At 37.4% G+C, this 26,187-nt stretch overlaps 2 protein-coding genes and 1 long non-coding RNA gene across 3 annotated transcripts; 2 read left to right on the top strand and 1 right to left on the bottom strand.

The window, feature by feature from the left end:
• Positions 1 to 51: 51 nt before the first annotated feature.
• Positions 52 to 8,483, top strand: fam50a (family with sequence similarity 50 member A). The gene is made up of 13 exons (XM_077552027.1): positions 52 to 321; positions 431 to 515; positions 674 to 773; positions 864 to 1,033; positions 2,490 to 2,566; positions 3,356 to 3,422; positions 3,547 to 3,608; positions 3,701 to 3,777; positions 4,600 to 4,654; positions 4,760 to 4,808; positions 7,407 to 7,477; positions 7,766 to 7,876; positions 8,295 to 8,483. Exons 1-13 carry the CDS (start codon positions 211 to 213, stop codon positions 8,301 to 8,303), a joined length of 1,044 nt encoding a protein of 347 aa, XP_077408153.1. The 5' UTR covers positions 52 to 210; the 3' UTR covers positions 8,304 to 8,483.
• Positions 8,484 to 13,247: 4,764 nt separating this feature from the next.
• LOC144040732 (uncharacterized) lies at positions 13,248 to 14,538 on the bottom strand. Its single transcript, XR_013289820.1, has 2 exons — positions 14,322 to 14,538; positions 13,248 to 13,544 (listed from the first exon to the last, which is right to left on the bottom strand). It is a non-coding gene; the product is annotated as an uncharacterized LOC144040732 (long non-coding RNA).
• A 244-nt stretch (positions 14,539 to 14,782) lies between these two features.
• Positions 14,783 to 26,187, top strand: LOC144040723 (interleukin-17 receptor D). The gene is made up of 12 exons (XM_077555151.1): positions 14,783 to 14,987; positions 16,907 to 16,991; positions 17,735 to 17,893; positions 18,877 to 18,995; positions 19,312 to 19,435; positions 20,861 to 20,899; positions 21,112 to 21,257; positions 21,566 to 21,640; positions 21,842 to 21,902; positions 22,476 to 22,610; positions 22,723 to 22,898; positions 24,723 to 26,187. The coding sequence occupies exons 1-12, from the start codon at positions 14,826 to 14,828 to the stop codon at positions 25,206 to 25,208; spliced, it is 1,767 nt and encodes a 588-aa protein (XP_077411277.1). The 5' UTR covers positions 14,783 to 14,825; the 3' UTR covers positions 25,209 to 26,187.

Here is a 26,187-nt window from a genome sequence, read left to right as displayed (position 1 = left end):
TACGAGCTTTAACGCTGTACGTAAAGGCAACTCGGGTACCCAGCATGCATTTCGCCGTCGCCATTTTTATTGTTGTGTTCCGCAAGAAAGTCAGCTCCAAGATTTCGGAAAACATTTCGTTTTTTTTTTGTACATTCGTGTATCTTTCATTTTCTGAAATTTGCACTTTTGACTTTTATTGGCGTAACATTCAATAAAGAATAAAACAACATGGCTCAATACAAAGGAGCCGCCAGCGAGGCTGGGAGAGCAATGCAGCTGATGAAAAAACGAGAAAAGGAGAGGGAACAACTTGAACAACTGAAACAGAGGATTGCAGAGGTTTGGAACACTTACATTAGATAATAGCCATTAATGGAGTCTCCAATGTTCTATCTACTGTATGAGGAAACGTATCTGTTTCTTCCAATTGTGTGGATCCTTCTTGCAGGACAATATGGTGAAGTCCAACATCGACAAGAAGTTCTCAGCTCACTATGACGCTGTGGAGGCAGAGTTGAAGTCCAGCACAGTTGGTATGTGAATCGTTCTTCATTATTTACCGACCAAGTAAAGACATAGTTGCACTCATGCCTTCTCTAAAACTTCTACATGCAAATGCACCCCCACCCCCCAACAAAAAAAAAATTGTACTGTGCTGTAAATATGTTTTCATCTCTAATGTCTTGATTAGGTCTGGTGACATTGAATGATATGAAAGCCAAGCAGGAGGCTCTTGTGAAGGAGCGTGAGAAGCAGCTGGCAAAGAAGGAGCAATCCAAGGAGCTCCAGCTGTGAGTTAAAAATCTTGCGTTCAATGTGTTGTATATTCATGATGCTACGTCCATTCGTTCGCCGCATGATGCTTGTCACGTTCTTTGCAGCAAGCTTGAGAAGCAGAAGGAAAAAAAGAGAAAGGAAGAACAGAAGCGGAAGATTGCCAGTTTGTCATTTAATCCTGAAGATGATGGTGATGATGATGATGAAGAAGAGGATGATGATGAAAAGGAAGAGGAGGAGGAGGAGGAGGAAGAAGAAGAAGAAGAGCTGGAATGTGAGTTCTAATTTAACGATGGTTAAAACACACAGTGCTGCGGATCAAGTCCCAGTCCTGTCTGCCTTTTTGGGTTCCTGTTACATTAAAGTCATTCTGTTGTACGGGTGTTCCGATCAGCGTTTTAAGATTCCGATACCGATCGTTCATGGGTGTGCTCAGCTGATACCGATTACACGTATTCAGTGTAAAAAAAGATATATTTTAGTGTTACAACTACCAATTTTTGTTAAATCATTGGCAATCGCACACTTTTTCACAAACATTGGCCGATCATGATCGGTGGCCGATTAATCGGAGCATCTGTATTCTGTTGTAATTCTGTGAATCTGGTTAAAGATGTCTGCAGCCATCAAAACTAGACAAATTCGGTACACCACCAGTCAAAAGTTCAGGGTCGCCCAGACAGTTTCACAAAATTGAAAACTCACAATTGTACATATACTCTACCATTCAAAAATTATGGGGTCACTTGGAAAGGGACGGTTTTTATCACGTTAGCAATGTCTAAACTTTATTTATAAATAATTTTATACTATCTTCATAGTAGGGCCGAGCAATATGGCCAAAAAACAAAATCTTGATTTTTACAGACATTCAGGGCAATTACGATTTTAATAGATTTTAATCTAATAAACCCAACAAACATTTATTTAAAGGTTTCATTTATTCAAAAATAATTTCTGTGCAAACTGTTCAGACAACAATAATGTATACTGATTCTAAATTAGTTTTAACATAAACTTAGCATTCATAGTTTTTTCTTAAATGCCACAATTTAGTAGTTGGTAGCTATTGTAAACATGTCTTATAAACCACCCATCCAGCCTTCTGGCACAAAATGACAACTTAGAAAAACATAACAGAACATAAGAACAGCAGCTTTTAATAATCCAAAAGACAAAATTCAATTTCACGATTTAGCACATTTTTAACGATTCGATTTTTAAAATGACTATGTATCGAATTAATTCGATTTATTGCCCAGCCCTACCTCATAGCAAAAACACTGTTTTTTCATTTTTTTTTCAAACAATTTCTGACCGCAAACCTTTGATTATTAGTTTAAACCAGAACACTTAAGTGTGATCCAATAAAACATGTGTGAAACATTTTAACGTCAGAAAAGTACTTGTATAAAAATGTTTTTGTTGTTGTAGTTGTTTAGTGATTTTCTGTTGGTTTCTTATACCCGTTGAGCAGCGTGTATGTTCTCACACTTATTTCTGTATCCCAATTATTGAAATAATGGGTTTGTATGCGTTTTTTCGTCTTTTGGCAGTCTCGTGCTTTTCCCTTCAATGCAATTAGACTCTAAAACATGTATTTGATAGCTGCAGCCCAAATAGAAGCACAATATTTGCTTTCATGAAAGAAGTGTGTCAGGTATTAATTTTTTTCCTCCGTCATACACAACTCTTCCTGGTCTGTAAATAAAAACATCTTTCTCTTGTAGATGTCCCCGTAAAGAAGAAGAAGCTTGGAAAAAATCCAGATGTGGACACAAGTTTCCTTCCTGATCGTGACAGAGAGGTGTGGTTAAATACAAAAGAGTGCTGTACTGTACCTGTATAATGGTGTAATAGGTGTGTAAAACCTTTAGTGTAAAACAATGGTGCCAGAAAGGGGCCAGGTTAGATTCTAAATGTAGCTCGCCAGTGATGAGACATTGAAAATGTAAAGGGTTAATTAACTCATTCACTGCCATTGACGCCTATAGACGTAAAAAATGTATTTGAACTATTTCTATTAGTGTAACATTTTTTCCACTTTTGTTAACAAAAGTATGAAAACCTAGAAAAAAAATTTTTATTGTACATTTAGAACAGATATAGAATTTTGATTAATCATGAGTTAACTAGTGAAGTCATGCGATTAATTAAAATAAAAAAAATAATCGCCTGACATAATTTAAAAAAAGGAAAAGATTATAAAAAATTTGAGGCGTCAGGCGATTACAATTTTTAATCGTAATTAATCGCATGACTTCAGTAGTTAACTCACAATTAATCACAAATTTTATACCTGTTCTAAATATACAATAAAAAAAATTCTAGGTTTTCATACTCTTGTTAACAAAAGTGGGGAAAATGTTAAACTAATAGAAATAGTTGAAATAAATTTTTGACGTCTATAGCCGTCAATGGCACTGAATGAGTTAATTAGAGTCTCTACAGAAAAGTGAGCAATGGATAGTTAATTATGGACAAATCATTAAAACAGTATGATAGTATTTAAAATGTACAAATATACTTTAGGTCTTAAACATCCTTAACCTCACAGGGTTTCTTTTATAATGAATTATTTTCTTTTGGTGTCCAGGAGGAGGAGAATCGTCTCAGAGAAGAGCTCAGGCAGGAGTGGGAGCTCAAACAAGAAAAGATCAAGAGTGAGTGTCAAAATGCACAAAAACACTCATCAACTTTTTGGAGGATTATTTACTTCCATTTTTGCCCGATACAGTTTTTGCACACATTCGCGTTCATCTTGCGTTTTTCATTTGTTGCTTTCAGGTGAGGAGATTGAGATTACCTTCAGTTACTGGGATGGATCAGGCCATCGCAAGACTGTCAAGGTGGCGCATGGGCCACGATGAAAAAGGTTTTGAAAAGGTTTTCGGTCTTTTCATTGCTTTCACGCTCTCCATTTTTGTCATTTCTTGTTCAGATGAAGAAGGGAAACACTATGCAGAACTTTCTGCAGAGGGCCCTGGAAGTTCTAAGGAAGGACTTCAGTGAGCTCAGGTCAGAGAAGTTTGGAACTGTTTTTGCAGATTTTTGTTGTTGATGGTGCATGTAGATATCAAAACTTTCCTTCAGGGTAACTAGTCAGAATTTGTCAAGTAGGATCTAGCGACACTTGGTGTTGCAGCTCTTGAACTATTTTCTTTGGCCCGTCTTCTGAATTTTACTCTCCTCCAATTTAACGAAGTCATTAAGTCTCCATGAATGATTTAAAGTTGATGAAGAAAAGCCCCATGAAAATGATTGGCTTCAGGAAATGAAGTGTTATTTGTGTTGGTTATCTTGAATCTCTGTTTCCACTCGGGCTGAACAATTGGTGAAATTCAAATTGACATCGCAATGTAGTGAAATGCAATTTTCAAATCACAAAGGCAGCAATTTAATCAATTGCTATTTTTTTTATTTTTATGTAAATGTTATTTATGAATTCACTGGTAATTAAGTGCGGTCCACTTGTACATATCAGAGTTGTTTGCATTATTGATGTCATCTGATGTCGTCGTAGTGAACACCTAACTGCAAGTCAACATGTTTGGTAAGTTAGCAAAAGTAGATCAAGTGTTTAGTTATTAGTTTGTGGTTAATTTGCCTTTATAAAACATTTATGTAAATTCAATCTAATATCGTGCATTGTAATACAGATCAAATTGGGACATAGACCTTGAAAAAAAGTCACATATAAAATCGCAATAGCAATGTTTAGGGGGGAAAAACGATCACAATTGGGTCATTTTTCATAATTGTTCAGCCCTTGCAGAAATGCCAGGTGATTTCAGGAAAATTGGACATTTTCTGAGATTGAAAGCATTGTTCTCTGTGCAGGTCTGCTGGAGTCGAGCAGCTGATGTATATTAAAGAAGATCTGATCATCCCGCATGTAAGTATCCCAAGTGCTCCTTCATTAGGTTAGACATTAAATACCTTTTATTAGAAAAAAAAGATAACAAATGTAATATTTAGGAATTCTTTCTGTTTTGTTTAGCACCACAGCTTCTACGACTTCATCGTGACCAAAGCCAGGGGCAAATCGGGTAAGTTAACAAACAGAGATGTCAAAAGTACTAGTGTTCAGTACTTAAGTAAAAGTGCTGTTACTTTGTCAACATTGTCATCACTTTGAATTGTACAGAAAAATGCAAACAAGCAAAAAAAAAAAACTTCCCGGTGAGAAGTTTAGCAAAAATGTGGGAGACTTGAGACTGGGATATAAAACATCGACTTACTATAGCTCACTGCTACGAGCTCCCAGATGATAAAATACTAGCAGTCGAGATGACTGACAGCTCACACGCTTTGTAAATGATGTTTTGTCCTCCGGTGAACACGATCACAACTTCCTGATCCATTCCCTGTAAGACGCGTTCAATCTGGCGGCGTTTGGGAGCTCACTTTGCTCAATATTGACAAACATGCATGTGCTTGTTGATTAGCGACTCGTCTGCTTTCCGCTGCACGACGCGGTGAGCTTTGCGCGTCACGCACCTTGAAAGTAACGACCCCGTTTTCAAAATGTAAGCAGTAGAAGTAAAGATATTTAAGTTTGAAAAGTATAAAGTAAAAAGTCTCCAAAATAAAAAATACTCAAGTAAAGTACAGTGGTACTTCGGAGTTTGAACATAATTTGTTCCTGTGAAGTGTTCAAAGTCCGAATTATTTAACTTTCGAAACATTTTTCTCATAGAAAATAATGTAAATGCAATTAATCCGTTCCCAAGCTCCAAAAACAGAAAAATCCTATTTTAATTTTTATTTATGTTTTTTTGCATGTACACCCGGTACAGTATTTACACAATAAAAAAATACCTCACCTTTTTTGTTGTGGTGTGTTGGCATCAGCGGATTAAAAAATGCTACGTTGCGTTAATGGTGTATTTTATATTGGCCATATTGTTAGACTACTAAGCGGTCCTTGTGATGCGTTGTTTAACGTCAGGCACGTTGTTGAACAGCTAAAGGGGGGTCCTCCGTGTCAGTATTTACAAAAGTAGTCACGGTAGTTACAACGGCGCGATAATCTCCTTCATACATCCACTGTGGTTCGTAGCATTGTATGTTTTTCTTTGCTGCCACTGGCACCGCTCTCTTTCTTTGGGCCCATGTTGAAAAAAATTGTCGTAGAAAAATCAAAATGCACTCGCGAATGTACAAAGCACCTCCGCGTGTGTTCACGCTCTGACTGGAAATGAGCAGCACTTCGTCTCAATGACCGCAACGTGAGCATTCGCCATTGCTCGGCTTCACTCGGCTATCCATTCAAGGTACGTTCGGCTTTGCTTGCTTTGCAAACTCCGAGGCATTTTTCACTCATATTTTTGGGTTGAAGTCTGATTTGTACGAGTTCTGAGAAGTTCAAACTCCGAGGTTCCACTGTACTTAGGTACAGTAACGAAGTACAAGTACTTCATTACTGTACAAGTACCACCTCTTTTAACACCTGAATTCTATAGCTGAGGTCAACCATGTTTGAAACCTGAATCCTGGCAGTGCAAGCAAAAGATAGGAGAAAAAAAAGGTGTATCATCAGATCCATATGAGGTCTCAATCAGGAGTATGGAGAGAAACATCTTTGGGTAAAAAATGGGATAATGATCCAGATATCATCTAATCTGCCTGTAATGTAAATTGACAGATGACGCCGATTCATGATGTTCTGTATGCACAGTGACTGCCCAAACAAAAGACTTGCAATTAATAAAAACTGCTCGGGCTCAGAAGGGCATAGAAGATGGGTCCTCAATTAAAAGTTCCATTACATGAAAATCCCCACTTGTATAGATGACATTAAGAGCTGCTCCTAAAATGTTTTTACTTTCTTGAACGAAGCAAATGAGACACAGCTGTCAGTATGATACGGTGCAGTTCTTGTTAAATGATGATATCATTTGTCATCTTTTTCGTGTTCCAAAAAATGGAGGCTAGACTTCTCTGCGAGAAAGGCTCCTTGCAAGGATGATTTATTTCAGAGAATCTCTGGTCACACACATTGAATATCACGTAAAGAGTGTCATCCAAGAGTGCGCGTGCCGCCTCCCTTGCGAGAGAGAGCTCTTTATAGAATCCAAGTCTGTAGAAGAACGCCTTTTTCTCCTCCCATCATGAATAAGAAATACAGATTGGTTCTCACAACAATATGTTACATAACAGAAGAAAAACAGAGAACAAAACAGAATTTCAGTACACAGTTCGCACCTGTGTTCATCTTTTAGACACAACATATTCTTCAGTGTACCAGTTCGTACTTTTTTCCCAAAACAAAATCTCAGTCAACAGATTGAACTTGACATGGCCGTGATCGTATAGTGGTTAGCACTGTGTGTGTGTGTGTGTGCTCTCTCAGGCAGAATATGTTCTCACGCTGGACACTGAGAAAGAATTTTTAGACACAAACAGGGTACCAGATAGGTTAAAGTCGAATTAAATTGAGTTCAACATTATTTCACCTGCTCTACACATCTATAAAACATTTCAACATGGTTAAAATATGAAATAAAGAATTAAAAATGTTAATAATGTATAACTTTCAAGTAGAAAACCATCATAATTACCATATAGTTAAATGAATACCTCTCGAACTTCAGCAATATCATCTCTGCAAAGGCAAATTTGACAATTTGTCTTTACCCTAACAGGTCCTCTCTTCAGCTTTGACGTCCACGATGATATCCGCCTGGTCAACGACGCCACTGTTGAGAAAGATGAGGTAGAGAAAATCCTTAGCATCTTGTAATGTAATAGCTATCTGTGTTTCTATTTCATCTCGGTGTATGGAACGGTTCACTTCAAAACTTGAAATAAGTTCCTGGTGTGGTTTGAGTTCCTAATGTGGTTTGTGTGTATGCGGCCAGTACAGCTCATGAACTAAATAGGATTCTTTACTGTAAGAATTTATTGTGTGGGTAATAGCCTAAACTGCTATGAGTCCATTCAAAGAGAAGTTCTGAGTGTCCTAGTCTTGAAGAGATGCAAAATGGTCTTTCTTGTCCTTAAGTCTCATGCAGGTAAAGTAGTGCTAAGGAGCTGGTACGAGAAGAACAAGCACATCTTTCCTGCCAGCCGCTGGGAGCCGTATGACCCAGAGAAGAAATGGGACAAGTATACGGTGAGCTTTGTTTTCCTACACAGGCTGTTGGAGTTGTTACTACTTTAAAAAAAAATTAAATTAAATTAAAAATCGTGATGAAAAAGCCAAAACCATGCATATGTTCTTACTTTGCTGATATGCTGAAGTTCCGTTCAAACTTGTTTTTGAATTCAGAATTGTTCAACTTCGAGGGCGTCTGACTTTAGAGGTTCCACTGTAGATAAGAAAACAGCAATCCCATTCCTTTCTTACTTTTGCAACAAAAAAAAAGAAGACATATTTCCCCAACTTTTCTGTCTGTGGCGCACCTTGTGTTTTGGCACGTTTATGAACGCCAATGCAACACCGGTCTGGTTACTTGCCTGACTGCTGCAAATTGGCAGTTTGCTTGGCCTTCCAACATAACTCCTCTTTCCATTTTGTTGTGTTTTTCCAGATCCGGTGAGCCTGCAGAGAACTTCTCCTGTATTATAGCATATCTCTCTTGCACCCTTCGACAATTAGACTCTCAAATTGTAATCATGATGCTTATTCCCCCAAACGTACCTCAAACATTGATTGTCTCCCATGTAAACGTGCATTTGTAAATGTAAATATTACTGATTAAATTGATCCTCTAATGACACTTGAATGTTACTGCTTCTTATTGGCTGTAATCATGATGACAAGGCTTTAGTCAGCTGTGGATTTGTTATGACAGGCGCATGCGATCACCCCACACAAACCTTCTTCTATGGAGGTAAATATGGTGCAAAACTAACTAAAATTTTTACCTGTAGAAAAAAGTCTAAATTTGTATCTGTAAAAGTCATGATTTGTACCTGTAGAAATGACAACTTGTAGTCAAAGAAGTCGCCACTAGGAGTCACAAGTGTTTTTTCTGCTGCTGTCCAGTCACGTGAGTTTTGCACCAAATATCTCGCTACAAATGGTGCAAAACTGATTCGTACTCGTAGAGCACCGTGATTTGTACTCGTAGAAGAAGAGGGCGGGCTCTAGAGGATTTGGGTGGGCTAAAGCTCAACCTCATTGGTTGAGCGAACGACAGTGAGTTGAACTCAAATGACGCCGCGTTTTAATCATTAATGTGCACAAATCCGAAATTCCAAACAAACAGAGTAGCCACACCAGTTTACGCATCATTTTGGAAGAGGACGTCCCAAGCGTGAACATTTCAACATGGTTCAATATACAAACACCGTGTGGAACAGCTTAAACGTTGGTTGACATGCAGAGCACTCAAAGTGGGCAGAAAGAAAGAAGTTTTAGTATGAAGGTAAGATTTATTGTACAATCAAAGCTCGTAATCCAGTGCTAGCTATCTCATCTCATGTTGTTAATTGTCGCGAAAACTGGACACATTGAAGTCACGATTTTTATTTCAAGATTTGAAGCCTACTAGTGTAAACATACGATCAATAGCTTGTACCTGTGTAAAAAAAAAAAAACTCATAAACTGCTGCTTAGTGCTTAGATGTGAAAATTACTATAGAGCTACAGAACCCTATTGAATGTTTTACAAGATGACCTAAAGCTATAACCAAAAGTGGACAGTACTCAGCTACTTGTATTTGACTAACATTATATTCAAGTATCTGTACTCTTACTATCATAATAAAATTAAAACAAAACGTTTTCACTGTGAATCTTTAAACCGCTACAGGTATTTTAACCTCAACCCTTTATCCTCTGTATTTAATCATTTTATTTTAAATAATATATAATATTATAATAAATTTATATATAATAATTGATAAATGTCAGTATTTTTACAATATAGTGTATGCTTTGCAAAGTTTAAAAAAAAAAAAGGCTCTTACACTCTTAGTTTACTCATCACTCACAGTACTCAAATATTTGTGCAAGTATTTTTTCTGCACTTTTAATTTCTACTTGAGTTAAATACCTGTCAACTTGTACGTTTTATACGTATTTTATACGTTTTTTTACCATTTCAAATCATGTACGCCGTACACCGACTTTTGTACGGGGGGAAAAAAATGCGCTGACATGCGCATGCGTAGATATACATAGAGTAAATATCGTGGAAGCAAGCATGGAGGAGCCACCTAGTAAGAAACGAAGAACTCAAGGATCGGGTCGACACCAGAAAGAATGGGAGTTACTTCAAGGTGAATATGCTGGCTGGATTAAAGCATCGTTAAGAGGCACTCAATTCTCATTCTGTGTCCCTTGCAATAAAGACGTGAAAGTTGCTGCGAGTGGATTTTACGATCTGAAGAGCCACTTTAAAACTGCCGGACACGTGGAGAATGTGAAAAAAAACAATTCACATGTCCCATTAACCAAGCACTTCGTCTCTACCGCAAATCCTGCAGCATCCCACAAAACGTCAAATGCGGAAATTCTTTTCTGCCATTTTCTTGCTGAGCACAACATTGCTTTCACAGCTGCGGACCACTTCTCGGATTTGGTGAAAGTTATGTTTCCGGATTCACAGACAGCTAAGGTAATTTATTATTATTATTATTATTATTATTATCATTCATATCTACAATGAATCAGCATTTATGGCACGTGTCAAAAATTAAAATTTTATATTTTAATATTATATTTTTGCAGGAGTTTGCATGTCGGAGGACCAAGGCTACGATGATTGTTAAGGAGAGCCTTGCACGTGGCTACACCCAAGACGTCATTCAGTACTGCAGAACTCACCCATTTACCCTCATGATTGATGAAAGCAATGATCGTACTACCAAAAAGCGACTTGTTGTGTTAGCTCACTTCTTTGATGGGGAGAACACAAATACCAGACTCCTCGATTTACCAGAGTTGGCATCAGGCACAGCAGCATCAATCTTTGCCGTTATTGACAACATTTTACAAGAAAATGACATTCCATGGAGTAACGTTGTGGGATTTGAAAGCGACAATTGCAACACCATGGTTGGAAAGAAAAACTCTGTCTTGTCTAGGGTAAAAGAAAAAAATGGGGCTGTTTTTAGTGTTGGATGCATTTGTCATCTTGGCAATCTGTGTGTCAAAGATGGACTGAAGACATTGCCAGTAAACATAGATGACTTGCTGGTGGATATATTTTATTTTTTTAAAAAATAGTTCCAAACGAATTGAGGATTTTAAAGAGTTTCAGGACTTTACAAATTCCGAGCAAGAAAAAATCCTAAAGCATTGTCCGACACGATGGTTGTCTCTGCAAAAAGTGGTTGAAAGAACATTGTCTCAGTACGAAGCACTCAAAAGCTACTTCGCTAGCCATGCGGATGTTGAAAGGGCAGGTAAAGTGAAAAGCATCCATGATCGACTTCAAGACCCTGTTACTCTCCTCACACTCCACTTCCTCAGCTTCATCCTGCCTCAAATAAATCAATTCAATATTGAGTTCCAAACAGAGGCATGTATGATTGGAGATTTGCTACCAGAAATGGAAAGACTCTTAAAGAAACTCTTGGTGAAATTTGTGCAAATGGAACATGTCAAATCTGCTGATAGCCTGCTGGCAGTTGATTATACAAACAGATGCCTGCAGCATGAAGATAGCAGGCTTGCTGTTGGCTTGGGCACCAGGGCCCTCTTCCAAGACACCAATGAGGAGGATGAAATCAGGCAAAGCATCACACCAGCCATGCAAGCAACTTTTTTTCCCTCTGTTCGCTCCTTCTACGAGGCTGTTGTAACTAAAATGATACAAAAATTTCCATTTGAGAATACAATACTGAGTGACTTGGTGGTGTTGGACCCAAGAAAGAGAGAGATGTTGGATTACACAAGTATTGTTAAGCTTGCAAACAGGTTTACACCAGACTTTGATCAGGAACAATTAAAAGATGAATGGGAAGACCATCAACTAATACCTGATGATCTTCTCCCTCAGAAAAGTCAGGATGGACAACCAATTCGTCCAGAGACATTTTGGCCTCATGTGTTCAAAATGAAAACTGGTTTGGGGCTGGATCGCTTTCCACTGATGAGAAAGATGTATCTAATTTTACTCAGCCTTCCTCACAGTAATGCTGATAGCGAGCGGGTTTTCAGCCATGTGAGGAAAATTCATACAGAGTACAGAAAGACAATGGGAACAGACACTCTTACTTCTTTATTACAGATGAAATTGAACTGTGACAACTGTTGCTCACAAGTGTGACCCTCATTAGAGCAGATAAAGTCTGCTAAATCATGCACATTGGCTTACAATAGGAAGCACTGAAGGCACAGTTTATTGCATTGTAAACTTTTTAAATTGAATAAAAGACTTTGTATGCAAATTACCTTTGTTATTTCTATTCCACTGTCTGGTTACCACGAGTAAACATGCGTCGTACGGTGTTTGTAAGGTTTTTTTTGGGGTTTGTAAGGGGAATCATAATCATTTATAAGGGCAGTTATCGGCAGAGGTTGACAGGTATGAAATTGTAACAATGTAACATTACTCTTATTTACATATTGGCTATTCTGCTTTTGAAATGCTAGTCTATCTGTATCACTAAGATGTGAGCAGTGTCACTGTCACCTAGCTACTTTAACAAAAGTAACTAGGTCAAATGTTAAGTTTATTTATTTTTAATTAAATGATAATCTCATAAATTTCAAAATCTTGCTCAAAAGGCGGAGACAACTGCTGAAGCATCAGTGAAAAGGATGACTCACTCCATCAGCAAGCAGCCAAGAGACAGGAGACGACACCTGGGAGGTATTCCATCAAGCCGGATTAAGGAAAAAAACTTTTATTTCGCAGATCTTCTGCTGAAGTGAATGTAGCAGGCGGTGGTCCCATCCCCCACCTGTGGCAGTGGTCTAATGGTCTTTTTTCTGGTGGCTACAATATTGGCCAACGTATATTTACAGCTCAACACCTATTTAGTCTTATTTTTTATATATATTGTTATAGGCTACTTGCCGACTTGTTGCCATGATCGCTTTTGGCTACTGTTGAGATGTAACAGTGAAGAATGAATATGTAGGTCAATTCGAAGTGCTTTACATCCATCCATCCATTTTCTTGACCGCTTTTCCTCACAAGGGTCGCGGGGGTGCTGGAGCCTATCCCAGCTGGCTTCGGGCAGTAGGCAGGGTACACCCTGAACTGGTTGCCAGCCAATCACAGGGCACACAGAGACAAACAACCAATTTACATTAAATAAAAAAATTATAACACTATTAATGTGAAATACACATCTAACATAAAACAATGATAACTTATACATTTAGTCTGTCTGCTTTTTGTTTTGTTTTGCCAATGATATTTCCCTCGTCTTATTGATAGCAGCAGTATTGCCTTTTTTGGTGAGTCTTGAATTCCTCATAAAGCTCCATCAATAACTTTTGTTCTGTTTGTGAGAAGAATACTGTTCTCGTCTTGGAGGGACGCAGAAACGGCTCTTCTGGACATCAAATAAAACATTTCAAATGATGCACAATCTTGTTTATTGAATGATACATGTTGTTATTTGATCTGACTATTTCAAATAACTCAATATGGATTAAATTGTACTCCTTTAACATTTCAAACTCAATATTGGAAGACATTTAGAAAGCATAATTTCTTCACTTTCCCAAAGGTGATTGCAGTAAAATTCTCTCAGAACAGTAACCAGTTTATCAAGGATTCTCATTTGTTGGACTTCACAGCCACTTTGATGTCACACCATGTGCCACCGTCTAGAGATGGATGAAGAAGTAGCTTTGATTGACTGCATGCTGGAATCTGTGCAGACAGAATGGTTGGGTCAGCATATGCATACAATAAAAAATAATCATAGCTTCCTAGCTGGGTCATTATCAAAACACAGCCACTGACATTATACGTAATCGGTTAAACGTTTAGCTTTATCTTGTTAGCCAGAAAAAAACGAAGATTTTGTCACATCTTAATATCAGAAATAGTGGTATTCCTGATAGACACAGACATTGTTCATAAACATTTCCATTTGCATTATTTTTATTTTGCTTGTGTTGAAGGCAAATGTGTATGTTTCAGAGTGTAAGAGCCTCTTTTTTTTAACTGTTTGCAAAGCATACATTGCAAAAATACTGAGATTTATCAAAACATTATAATATTTAAAATAAAAAAATACAGAGGATAAAGGGTTGAAGTTAAAATACCTGTAGCGGCTTCAAGATTCACCCGCAGTAAAAACGTTTTGTTTTCATTTTATTATGATAGTAAGAGTACAGATACTTGAATATAATGTTAGTCAAATACAAGTAGCTGAGTACTGTCCACTTTTGGTTATAGGTTTAGGTCATCTTGTAAAACATTCAATAGGGTTCTGTAGCTCTATAGTAATTTTCACATCTAAGCACTAAGCAGCAGCTTATGAGTTATTTATTTTATTTTACAGGTACAAGTTATTGATCGTATGTTTACACTGGTAGGCTTTAAATCTTGAAATAAAAATCGTGACTTCAATGTGTTCAGTTTTCGTGACAATTAACATGAGATGCACCGGATTACGAGCTATGTTCGTACAATAAATCTGACCTTCATACTAAAACTTCTTTCTTTCTGCCCACTTTGAGTGCTCTGCATGTCAACCAACGTTTAAACTGTTCCACACGGTGTTAGTATATTGAACCATGTTGAAATGTTCACGCTTGGGACGTCCTCTTCCAAAATGACGCGTTAACTCAGGTGTGGCTAGTTGTTTGGAACTTTGGAATTTCGGATTCGTGGTGTCATTTGAGTTCAATCCACTGTCGTTCGCTCAACCAATGAGGTTTTTTACAAGTTAATTTTGCACCACATTTACCTCCATATTTCTCCGCCTTTGCGAACGAGACACACGCCCACTGCACTATTTCCCTTCCTGAATCATTTCTCGTTCGCTCAACCAATGAGTTTTTTAACATTTTAATTTTGCACCACATTTCTCCATATACCTCCGCCTTTGCAAAACGAGACACCACGCCCACTGCACTATTTTCCTTGGGCCAGGTCCTCTGTGTACGCTTCGCTATTTTTCCTCCGCTCTGTTTTGTTACCCTCATGCGTTTGACTTGTGGAAGTTCGGATGTTGGTTACATGAAGATGTGGAGGGCAGCACTAATCTTCTGCCAGGTCCTGGTTCGTGCTCGGCTTGGCCAATCGCATGGCAATTTAACGGCAGCCATCTCACCCCAAGACTGCGACCTCAGCTGTATCCGCCAGGTGAGACCCCCTGCACAACTCTGTTAAGGTTATTGTTTTATGCCAAGACTAAAATAATTACAATGGTGGGAATGTTGAGAAATACATATTATTGTATTGTTGTGTATTTAAACAAAAACATTGCCGATACTGACAGGAATGACACATGAAAAACCCTTTGCGGCAAGACGTGTGTTTTTTGTTTGTTTCGGTTTAAATGTGAGTGGCGGTGCTCAATTTGAGTGGAATGATATTAATGTCTATTATTCATTAGACAAAATTATCCATGCTATCAAATAAATACAGGGTACTTACTACATTAAGCCTTTTGAGCCATGTTGTGGTGACCCTGTATACTTATAATGTGATGTTTCAATGATTATTTCATATTCAGTATTGTTTTGCATTATTTAAGATATTTAAGAAAATATTTCTAATGTGTAGTTACTGTTTATTGCATTTTTATTTTTATAAAATCTAACTGAATATTTAACATTTTAAATTTGCCACTTTATAAACTCGCAAATTTGCGAGAGAAAAAAACTCATGTGAGAATTCGATGGTGGTTAATGTTTATAAAATATAAAGGCAGGATGGAGACGGATTCATTCTTAAATTTAAACTTTACTCGCCATTTGCCGCAGCCGGAGAGACTACACTTCCTGAATCCTGATCAGCTGACTAACTCTATCCAATCAGATGCTAGAATACCATAGTTAAATGCAAGTGAATGACGTCGGAGCAGCAGATTCGACACATCAACTTGGATACTAGTAAAAAAAATAAATAAAAAAAAAAGTATGAATGTGTAAATAATCATTCTGGGAACATAAATGTACAAATAAATATACATTTTAACAAATTGACTTAAATGCTTGATCGTCCGGGTGTGGACGTTCACAAAGCAAGGCATCTTTGTCGCTTGCCTGTGGCGTACACAACGGTTCAAAGAGTAAATGCTTAACATGATATGGTTAATCTATGATGAAGCTATTACTATCTCCTAATTTGGAAACCCGACCGAAAAGTATTGGCACAAACAGTCGTGTAGTACTCTACATGTATTTCTCGTAAGTTTTTTTTCTCGCAAATCTGCCACTATATAAAGTCGCAAATTTGCTACTTTATAAAGTCGCAAATTTGTGAGGAAAAAAAACCTTGTAAATTTGCGAGTTTATAAAGTGGCAAATTTGCAAGTTTATAAAGTGGCAAATGTGTGAGTTTTTTCTAGGAATATTGCCCCCGCCCTCTAAAAAAATATATTTATACATGGCTCTAATGCGCCGTCGTACCATTACTTATTTTTCTCAGAAGACTGACGACTCCTCTTTGCATATTTAATCAATCAGTTTTTTTCAGGAAATGAGGCCATCTGAGAACATGCCACATTGCCAAATTACTTACATACTTTCTGCCTGTTTGGCAGTTGCTACGCACTTTGTGATGTACATTACCACAACCTACAGCAGGCGTCTTAATTGATATGAATAAACTCATTTTTGTCTTGGGCCAGTTGTTGCTAATCATTTTAACATATTTTTATGAGCATTGTACTCCTTTAATGGTGTAACTTAAACTTGATCTGAATTGGATCTCAATGAGATCATCTCATTGGAATGTGAAAATGAACCGACATTGACATGGCTACAACTTAATTGGGGTAATGATTGCGTGCAAGCGAGTAGTTACTCTTCAAAGACGTTCCAGCTGCTGCTGCCTTCTTTCAACTTGACAGCCAAACTAGTTCTGTGTTATGAAAACATGAATCTGTATTTTCCCGGACTACTCTAAGCCAGATTATTATTATATATATTTTTAAGTAGCTTTTTGCATGACTGTAGTGATTTATAGTATCCCAATGTTTATTCCTGGAATCTAAAAAACACTACAACACCAAATGAGAATCCACTTGCACTATATTGTCTTAATGATACCCGCAGGGGGGAGCCGGGTGTGACTACTGCAGGATTAGCAGTGACGATGTGAACAAAGCTCTGGGCCATACATCCAAAAGTTTTTTGGGAAGTAAGTATGAGACTTTTTTTTTTTTACACTTTTTGTTCACACATCAATACAGCTGAAGCTCATATGCTGTGTTGTACTTTGTACTGTACTGTGAATTTCAATACTTTACAGTTTGTGTTTTGTGAGTTAGTGGAAACAGTATGACTATATAAAATATGCAGCAATTAGGGTGACTTAATTGAATCCTGTATGAGTCCCAGTGAAGTCCCAAAATGACAACTCTGAAGAAAAGTCGACGTCTGGTAACTGCAAGGTTAAATGAGTTGTAATGTGCACTACTGCCATTATGGTGAGTAGACTATTAAATCAATTCTTTATATTACTGCCACACAACAAATAAAATTACCTTTGTATGCATCTACATTTTTCTCAAAAGTGATTATTATTAATATTATTATTATTATTATTATTATTATTAGTAGTAGTAGTAAGTCTTTGACAGGAACAATGAAGTCAAACATAGTTACAAGCTTGTAGCTGATGTGATGCATATGGAGTTTAGCTACTGCTAATTCTCAACCCCAGTCCCCAATTGGGTTCTTCCACAACATCACAGTACAATACAAAATGTGAAATATACATCAATCAAAAAGGTCAGTCCACACTGTAGTAGTATTAATTTTTGCATGTGTCTGTGCCGTAAATGCTAACTGTGATAAAATGCTGGGTCTTCAAGTGAAAATGGTTGAAATATTCCAAATGTGAAAGTCTAACCATTTTGTATTTTTACCTTCCCTCCTTAGATTGCATTCCGTGGCCCTGTTTTGATCTGTTGGGTGAAGAGAACCCTGGCATCTGCCAGCACTACGTTCAAGCGCCCACTGATGTGAGCGTTGATTTTGTACCTGATCCGGATCCCAATTCTGACACTGTCGTCGTCTCCTGGAAGCCAAGCCAATATGGTGTGTTGCCCTACACCTAAACACACACATATACACCCCATCTCGCCCTATACAGTATAAAAGCTGTGTATATGTGTGTATGCTTTTAAATGAGAAATCACATCAGACAGTACCGAACCACCTCCGCCTGCAGTTGTTGCTGCTTGACTTGGACATGATTTATTTCAGTCATGAAATTACTGTAGCTTCATGTGTGAGATACTACACTTTAGAACAATATACATGCCAATTAAGTTTAATAATGGTTGTAAAAGTGTCACATGCTCTGCTTAGCCACCAATACCACCAGCATGCATGATTTGACACCAGATTCATCATATATTTTGTGTTTTTAAATCACAGGTCACATTTTCATTTCAATATTTTTTCTGTTTAGAACAGCGTGTGAGCTCCCAACATGGGCCAAAAATGTTTTTTGAGTTTATGGCGTTTTCTGTCAAAAGGTAGCTTAGGCTGTAAATCACTGACTTCCTCACCAAGAAGAGCATGGATGTGCAAACTATGGTCTGCGGGCTACCTACGGCCCACTTAAAAAAAACTTCAAAAGTCCTGCAATATTTGTTGTATTTTAGGCCTCATCTCATTATTAGATAATTAGTTAATTGATTTATTCTAAATAATAATGTAAAACATGAGAAATATACAGTAAACACATTTATACATGCATTTTTAAAGTTGTATTTCATTGAAAAAAGTAGTTTAGTGATTTTAATTACATGTATTAGATTTTTTTTTTATGATAATGAATTTGGATGCATGTTTGTTTATTTGTTTTTACTTCAGCTACAAATGACTTTGATCGTCTGTCTGTTTCAAAAATCAGATTTGGCCCCTTAGCACAAAAGCCGCACCCCCACCCCCGCGCGCCCATGCCCGCTCTGAAAAAACATGTACAGTGTATGAGAAGATCCAAAAGATGCCTAGTGGAATGTATTGTGGGCTTCTATGAACATTTTTTTAAAGCATGTTTCCCTTTACTGTAGGTATTGCCTTCCTGCGAGGCTTTCAGGTGACCCTCCAGCCCTTGACAGGTTCCAGTGCTGCCTGTCAGCTCTTTCTTTTCCAGCGAAACCGCACACTTTCAACTTCTCATGCTCAAATGGTATTTTTCACATGGCCGTTAACACTGCACCAACAAAAGCATTGAAGTTGTATTTCTACATGTTTTATGTCTTTCTACATCACCAGACTCATGATACACTGCTTGTAAAATATGTTGTTCCTGTTCAATTCAAAACATATTCATTTGGTTGATGTCCAAACAATGGAGATGCATCCATTTTACAGACAAGTCAATATATGAAACCGTTAAAGTTCTGATAACTTGATTGGTGGTGATACCTTATGCTACTTAATGTATGATGAATATCATTTCCTAAAATGAACTAGTAATCATGACAGCATTTGTCCCCTTGCAGGTCTACAAGTCCGACCCATTTCCCGGCCTCTCACTTGGGTCCCATTATGCCATTACTGTTATGGCTCTGCCGGTGCCTGAGAAGTGGCCGCACTTCTATGATAGCAAGATCTTCTCCACACGCAGTAAGACGCACACACACGTACACTTGAACAATATGGCATTAGAGGTGTTGCGTTCAAATGGTTAAATAGTTACTGTATTTAAATAACAGGATTCAGTATGTAAAAATAAATCATGAAGAATCACAATTGAGAAGAGTGACCTGTGGGATACCACAAGGTTCAGTATTGGGACCGAAGTGATTAAAAATTTTTTGAATGATATTTGCACAGTTTCAAATATATTAAAATTTGTAATGTTTGCTGATTATACAAATGTATTTTGGACAGGGGAAAACGTGGAACAATTAATAAAAAACTGTAGAAAGGGGATTGATAGTGTTAAAAAAGAATGGTTTGATTATAATAAGTTATCATTAAATGAAAAAAATGACAAAATTCATGGCGTTTAGTGGTATGCAACTCAGTAGGGAAATAAAACTAATTTTAAATGGTATAGAAATTGAGCAAGTCACTGAAGCAAAGTTTTCGGGTGTGATTATTGATAATAAACTGTGTTGGAAATCACAGATAGAATATACGAAACGGAAATTGGCAAAATCAGTGGCTGTTCTTCATAAAGTCAAGAATTTTCTAAATAAGAAAGGCCTCCACATATTGTACTGTGTTTTTCACTTATTTTACCTCACATGTCATACATATTGTGCTGAAATTTGGGGCAAAGTGTATAAAACAAATATAGACCCAATTGTTAAATTACAGAAAAAAGCAATTTGAATAATAAACAAGGTTGGTTACAGGGAATCAACTAATCAGTTATTTATAGGATCAGGTATCTTAAAATTTATGGATATTGTGTACTTAAAAACAATGGAAACACTTTTTCGTGTAGTAAATAATAACTTATCTCTTTGTATTCAATTTTTTTTAAACTAAGACAAGGAATCTACAATCGAGGGGTTTACTTATGTTTGAAATACAAGTGAGGACTAATGTAAAATACAGATATGTCTCAGTTTTGGGTGTAAAATTGTGGAATAGTCTTGATAATAAGCTGAAGTTATGTACTTCCTTATTGGGGTTTAAGAAAAACTAAAATATAAAATCATTAATGCCTATAGTGCCACAGACAAAATGTAAAATATTAAAGCGCTTTGGTGTCCGTGCAGGGATTATTTGCTTTGTTTTGTTGCATTTTTATGTGACTTTATGTGAATGTACAACAGGAGTGTGTTTTGAATTATGTTTGAGTGTTATTGTTTGAGAATGTTTCAATAAGTTAAATAGGGGTTGGAGTTAAAATGTGTTTATTGATCTCTACTTTTTTTTCCGAACATGTGTATAGGATATGTTTTGTTTTATATGATTTGTAATATCTTTGAGTATCTTTGATTTTTTTCTCTATTTTCTTCACAATCCTTTATTAGCAATTCAAGTAAAATAAATCACACACCATTTTACTAATTACTGCTTATTGTGATTTTGCAGCATGTGCAGAGAAAAATGAATTTGAGCAGTGTAAAGCAGGTGAGGATACAAAGACCCAGCTTCAGTTTTCCACATTTTACAAATAAATGATGATAAAGTTAAATATGGTACCCTAAAAATATCATTTTAAACCTTGTTTTGAATTGAGAACAACCCATGTATCAACACAGATGGTGTTCATAGTTGGAGTTTTCACTGTAACATTCACAGTCAATTTTGCATGAATGTAAAATTGTTGCTTGTGGTTGTAGACTGGTATCCGAAGTATGTTGACGTTCAGCAGAGAGGAACCGTGATCAAGGTCACGTTCAACCTGGCGCCTCCTAACTTGGGCATCACAAGCTACTTCTTATTTTGCTCAGCAAATGGCAAGAGCACGTACATGGAGATAGCACCTGTGAGTGACTTTGTTTCATCCAAATACACTAACAGGACACTTCATTAGGTACACCTGTACCATCTCAAGAAAGACGGTGAAAGAGTAATAGCAAAAGTTCTCCTGATACAAAGATGATAACACTCTGTTTTGATATGTCACATGTATTGAGAGCTACTTCAAATATTTTGCACTATACGGTAACTAAAACCTTTCCATATTATAGCATTGGACTTTATTATATATTATTTTTTGTGCATAAATGTGCATGTTTGTATATACTGTACTGTATATATGTTAGACTATTTATTCAATGTCTATTTCTTTAGAATTATTCCAGAAACCGGACACACCACAGCTTTGAGCTCAGAGACCTCAAAAAAGGAAGCAATTACACATGTGAGGTAAAAAAAAATGACTGAAATGGAACAGATATGCATAATATCTAGATTAATGTAGTAATCAATAAAACAATTGCTTTAGTGGTGCTGATGGGTGGACTGTAGACCTACAATAGATATACAGTGTATGCCCTACCATTCTCTTTGCTTTCCCACTAAATACCCATGAGAACAATAATTATCTTGGTGACTTTTATGTTACAGTTAGCTGCCAACGAAATTGATGCAGTCAGGAAATTATTTAACTTTCAGGCCGAGCGCCAAGGTATGTGTTTGATGTTTAATCACCTTCAAAGTTGAATCGGTGGAGGCTGGTGTCTGTGGATCTCACTCTGCTTCGTCTGGCCTTCCTTCCTTTCCTCAGTCTTTCCTTTGGTCTCTTGAGGTCTCCCTGATTTGTTGGAATTTGGATGTTTCTGGGGTTGGTGAAGGACTCACTGGTTGGTGGCCCGGTGGGTGGTTGGTGGTGGGTGGTGTCTGGTCGGTGCTGGATTTCACTTTCCTTTCTTTTCTTTGGTCCTTCCTCAGGTCTCCTGGCGGCCTCACGGCTCTGGCTGGGTTCCGAAGTGTTCAATGTAGGTGAACGGTATGGGATTTTTGAATAGGTTTTAGGGGAACTAATGAATACACACTCACGCACGCACATGCACATACACATTCAGATACACACCCACGTACAAAATAAAAATTAAAAAAAGAGAGAGAGATGATGACATGATGAATGAACAATACTGACTTCTCCAGAAAAAAAAGAAAAAAGAAATGAATTGAGATATAACTTCAATGCGGAGGTCAAAGTGTCTTGTAACTACAAAAAACAACACTTTCTTGCCCACAGAAGTTGCCTCAGCGTCTCCCAGCTGGACTCTGGTGCTTCCTGTGGTTTTTGCTGCTGTGGCCTTTTGTGTAGTTGTGTTGGTTGTTTTCAAGCGGACTCCCTGCATTCAAATAAAGAAGCCTTACATCAAATCAGGTGAAAAAACTGTTTTAACAGCGGAAACGACATAAGAGTTCAATCAGATTTGTATTATTTTGGCATGTTGTGTTGAGCAGTCCGTAAATACAGTATATACCCTCTTTCTCAGAATTGATAAATACACATTTGAACGAAGTGAAGGCCCAGGAGGAAGTGATGATACTGTCTGACAACCGGAAAAGCCCCCCTCGTCTTCTGATCTGCTATAGCAGCAATGATGGCCCCGCCCACGTCAATGTAGTCATGAAGCTCGCAGCCTTCATGCAGCAACACATGGCCACTCAGGTAGTAGACTTGAAATTCTTTTACCAGCATGCCACAGAAATGTATCATTGATTAACTTCTGACAATAAATGTAATGTGGATTAGGATGTATTTTGTAACACTGAATGTGTTTTCATATTAAAGAAAATGGCGAGGCAACAACCAGTTAGGTAGGCCTACATACCAGGATAATGACAGAACTCTCACCTTCAACAAACACATCATCCAGGATTCATTGTACTTAAAAAACTTTGTAACTTAAAACTTTTAAAAGTTATTATCGGTGGCTACTGATTTATTGTATTGTGTTGCGATGTGGCGCGGAGGAGGACCCACATGCGTTTGAAGCACAGCAAGAAGGCAGAGATGAAATCCAAAGGAAAGTTTAATAAAACAAAACAAGGAAACAAACAAAGTACTGACTGGGCAACACAACAATTAAGTTAAAAAAAAGCAAGCATGACTCGACGAAACACACTAATGACATGGCGAGACAAGTGTCTGAGGGCACTGATTGGTAGACACGAGGTGGGGCAGGCAAACACAGGTGGGCAGGACAATGCTTGACAAGACAACGAAAACATAGCATAACACGGATCATGACAGAAACTAAAGAAACATTGACAAAATTAAACAGAACCCAAACTAAACCTGAACCATGACAAAAGTAAAATAAAAAACTAACCAAAACCTAACCCAAACCATGACAGTATTGTTTTATATTTGTAAATAATATGTCTTCAGCTTGTTTAATTCCTTGTTATTTAACGTCATTTTTACATTTGTATTTGTTGGTGCTTGAATTTTTTGTAAAAAAAAAAAAAGCTGCACTGGGCCTTGAGTTGACCGTTGGGATGCATAACATTTTTCATTTTAAATTGAACTTGATTGGAATTTAAGTGGCTATGCAGTGACGTAGATCAACAAAAATACTTTTTTTACTTGACATGTTGGCAACAAGATTTGATTTGACTTCCCCAAACCCATCATAAGACCACTGAAACCAACTAAAATTGAATTGAGAGGAGTTTAATACATAAAACACTGATACATTGATCAATACATTTTTATTTAACCATCTTAATTAGCTATTGAATCATAGCACTGTATTAAATGCAAAATACATTTTTGAAAACGTAGCAATGTCTGCTGTCGGCATGGGCTGATTACCAGTTTGACGGTCTACCACACCACGGTTTTAAAAATTCAAGGTTTATACTAACGGCTAAACTGCTAATGTTATTTTCTTTTTTGAGGGGGACTCCAAATGGTTCCAAATGGCCTTGCACTACCCTGGTTGTTTTTCCATGACACTTTTTCAGGGCTGGTTACCGTATTTTTCGGACTATAAGTTGCACTATAGGCCAAAAATTTATAATTAGGTGAATTTTCATTCACAATAAATAGTCGGAAATTTATGCGCCGTGGATCATGACAGGTACGGTGGTCACGTGATATGCGACGAGGAGAAAGTAGTGAGCTGGCTGTTCCAATCGCCCAACACAATAAGGGCACTGCATATTAGGCCACTGCATATTAGGCCACTATATAGTGCGGGGTTTTGTAGTGAACAAGGGGTTAGGGGATAAGGGTGGACATTCGGACACAGCCCAAGTTGGCCAAAAAATCAAAGGCTCTGCGGTTCGTAAGTCTAAGGTGCCCTCTTGTGGCTGTCTGTGAAATTATATACCCGGATATTTTTTCATGTAGCATGTAAGTCACTCCAGAGTATAAATCACAGGAACAGCCAGTTTGTGGTAAAAAAATGAATTAAAAAATTGCTAGCGTGTACGTCTGTTCCATTCTCACAGTGTGATTTTAGCTGTTCTCTGTTCCCCCCTCAAGGTGCGTCTGGACCTTTGGGATTCTCTGGGACTGGCTGAAGAGGGAAGCATGACGTGGTTCTGCCGCCAAATCCAGGAGAGCGACTTTGTCTTGGTGGTTTGTTCCAAGGGTCTGTGCCGCAAATGTGGGCCTTCAGCACAGGGCCTCGTGGGCTCTGAGTTGATGGTCAGCCTCATCGGAGCGGAAGTGGGCCGGGCCAAATCTAGCGGCAAGGATCTTTCCAAGTACATGGCAGCCATTTTTAATTACTCCGAGGAAACAGATATCCCCACCGAACTGGGGCTGGTGTTCCACTACAGGTTGACGGCGGACTTGCTGCTGCTGTTCTCCCAACTCCACCAAGTTCGACTTCACACTCCAGGCCGCTATGTAAAGATCAACAATATCTCAGAGGAAGATTTAACCATGTCACCTGCTGGACAGGCTTTGCAGCAGGCGATCCGTGACTCTGAGAAGGCGATGAAGGACAACAAAGAAGATATTTGACAGTTAGGAGGAAAACTTTTTTTCTTTCCCTGCTGATATACAGGACAGCCTATATTTTCTTTATTGGCTGACTCGAAATACAATAAAAATTCTACACACACACAATATACAGACAAACATTAAAAAATATATCTATATGGAATTTTATATTATACAGTGTATATATATGATTTGAGCCTATTTATAAATAAAAAAAAGTCTGGTGTATTCTATGCCACTAACTTCTCATAAAGCAACCAAAGACGAGTATATATGAAGCTAAACTGTCATAGCTGATGTCTCCCCTGAATAATATATTTCTACCTCAGTAGTGCACTTTGACCTAAATCATGTGTAGAAATATATTCTATGAATTGTTAGATATGTCCACCCAAAGGTTTAAACTAACATAATCAGAAACAAGTGTTCTGATAACATTTGCTGTTGTATTTATTTAGAAGCATGTGTATTATGTAACTATGGTGTGATTACTGATTTCGGTGAATAAGCTATTAATGCCGTACGTGGAAAAATATTTATAACCTCAAAGTATGGTGCAGTATAATTTTTTATCAAATGAATATACTGTATAGTATACTATGTCATATATACTGTACCATAATAATATTCAAATGAGTATGAATGTGTGAATTGTGTTTTTCGAAGTTGTGAGTATAAGTCGAGTTTGTGTTCTATAGACAATGAGTACTCACATTAACTTTTGACTTGTTTGATTGTAATCCATGTATTTCAACTAACAAATCAAATAGTACTAAGATATAAATGCTGTTCAGACAGATTCATTTTTTCATTGTACGATAGTCCTTGTGCAGCACATCATGCCACTAAAATGGGCTCTTCTTTAAAAGCCCTTAAACTCTTGGAACTGTTTGTGCATAATGCATTTTGTGAGTGCTTTATAACCTATGTGAAACACATGTATGTACATAAGTATAGAGGAGACAATATTTGTAATGTATACAAATGGCTTATTTTGTCA

Source organism: Vanacampus margaritifer, chromosome 1 (genome assembly GCF_051991255.1).
Source record: "Vanacampus margaritifer isolate UIUO_Vmar chromosome 1, RoL_Vmar_1.0, whole genome shotgun sequence".
In the NCBI taxonomy this organism is placed as follows: Eukaryota; Metazoa; Chordata; class Actinopteri; order Syngnathiformes; family Syngnathidae; genus Vanacampus; species Vanacampus margaritifer.
The sequence above is the reverse complement of the archived record's forward strand: the minus strand, read 5'-3'. Positions and strand labels throughout refer to the sequence as shown.

Coding starts and splice junctions, on each gene's coding strand:
- fam50a (XM_077552027.1), top strand. CDS start 211: ATGGCTCAATACAAAGGAGCCGCCAGCGAGGCTGGGAGAGCAATGCAG. Junction 1,034..2,489: donor AGAAGAAGAAGAGCTGGAAT/GTGAGTTCTAAT, acceptor TTTCTCTTGTAG/ATGTCCCCGTAAAGAAGAAG. Junction 4,655..4,759: donor AAGATCTGATCATCCCGCAT/GTAAGTATCCCA, acceptor TGTTTTGTTTAG/CACCACAGCTTCTACGACTT.
- LOC144040723 (XM_077555151.1), top strand. CDS start 14,826: ATGCGTTTGACTTGTGGAAGTTCGGATGTTGGTTACATGAAGATGTGG. Junction 16,992..17,734: donor ATCCAAAAGTTTTTTGGGAA/GTAAGTATGAGA, acceptor TTCCCTCCTTAG/ATTGCATTCCGTGGCCCTGT. Junction 21,903..22,475: donor CTTTCAGGCCGAGCGCCAAG/GTATGTGTTTGA, acceptor TCTTGCCCACAG/AAGTTGCCTCAGCGTCTCCC.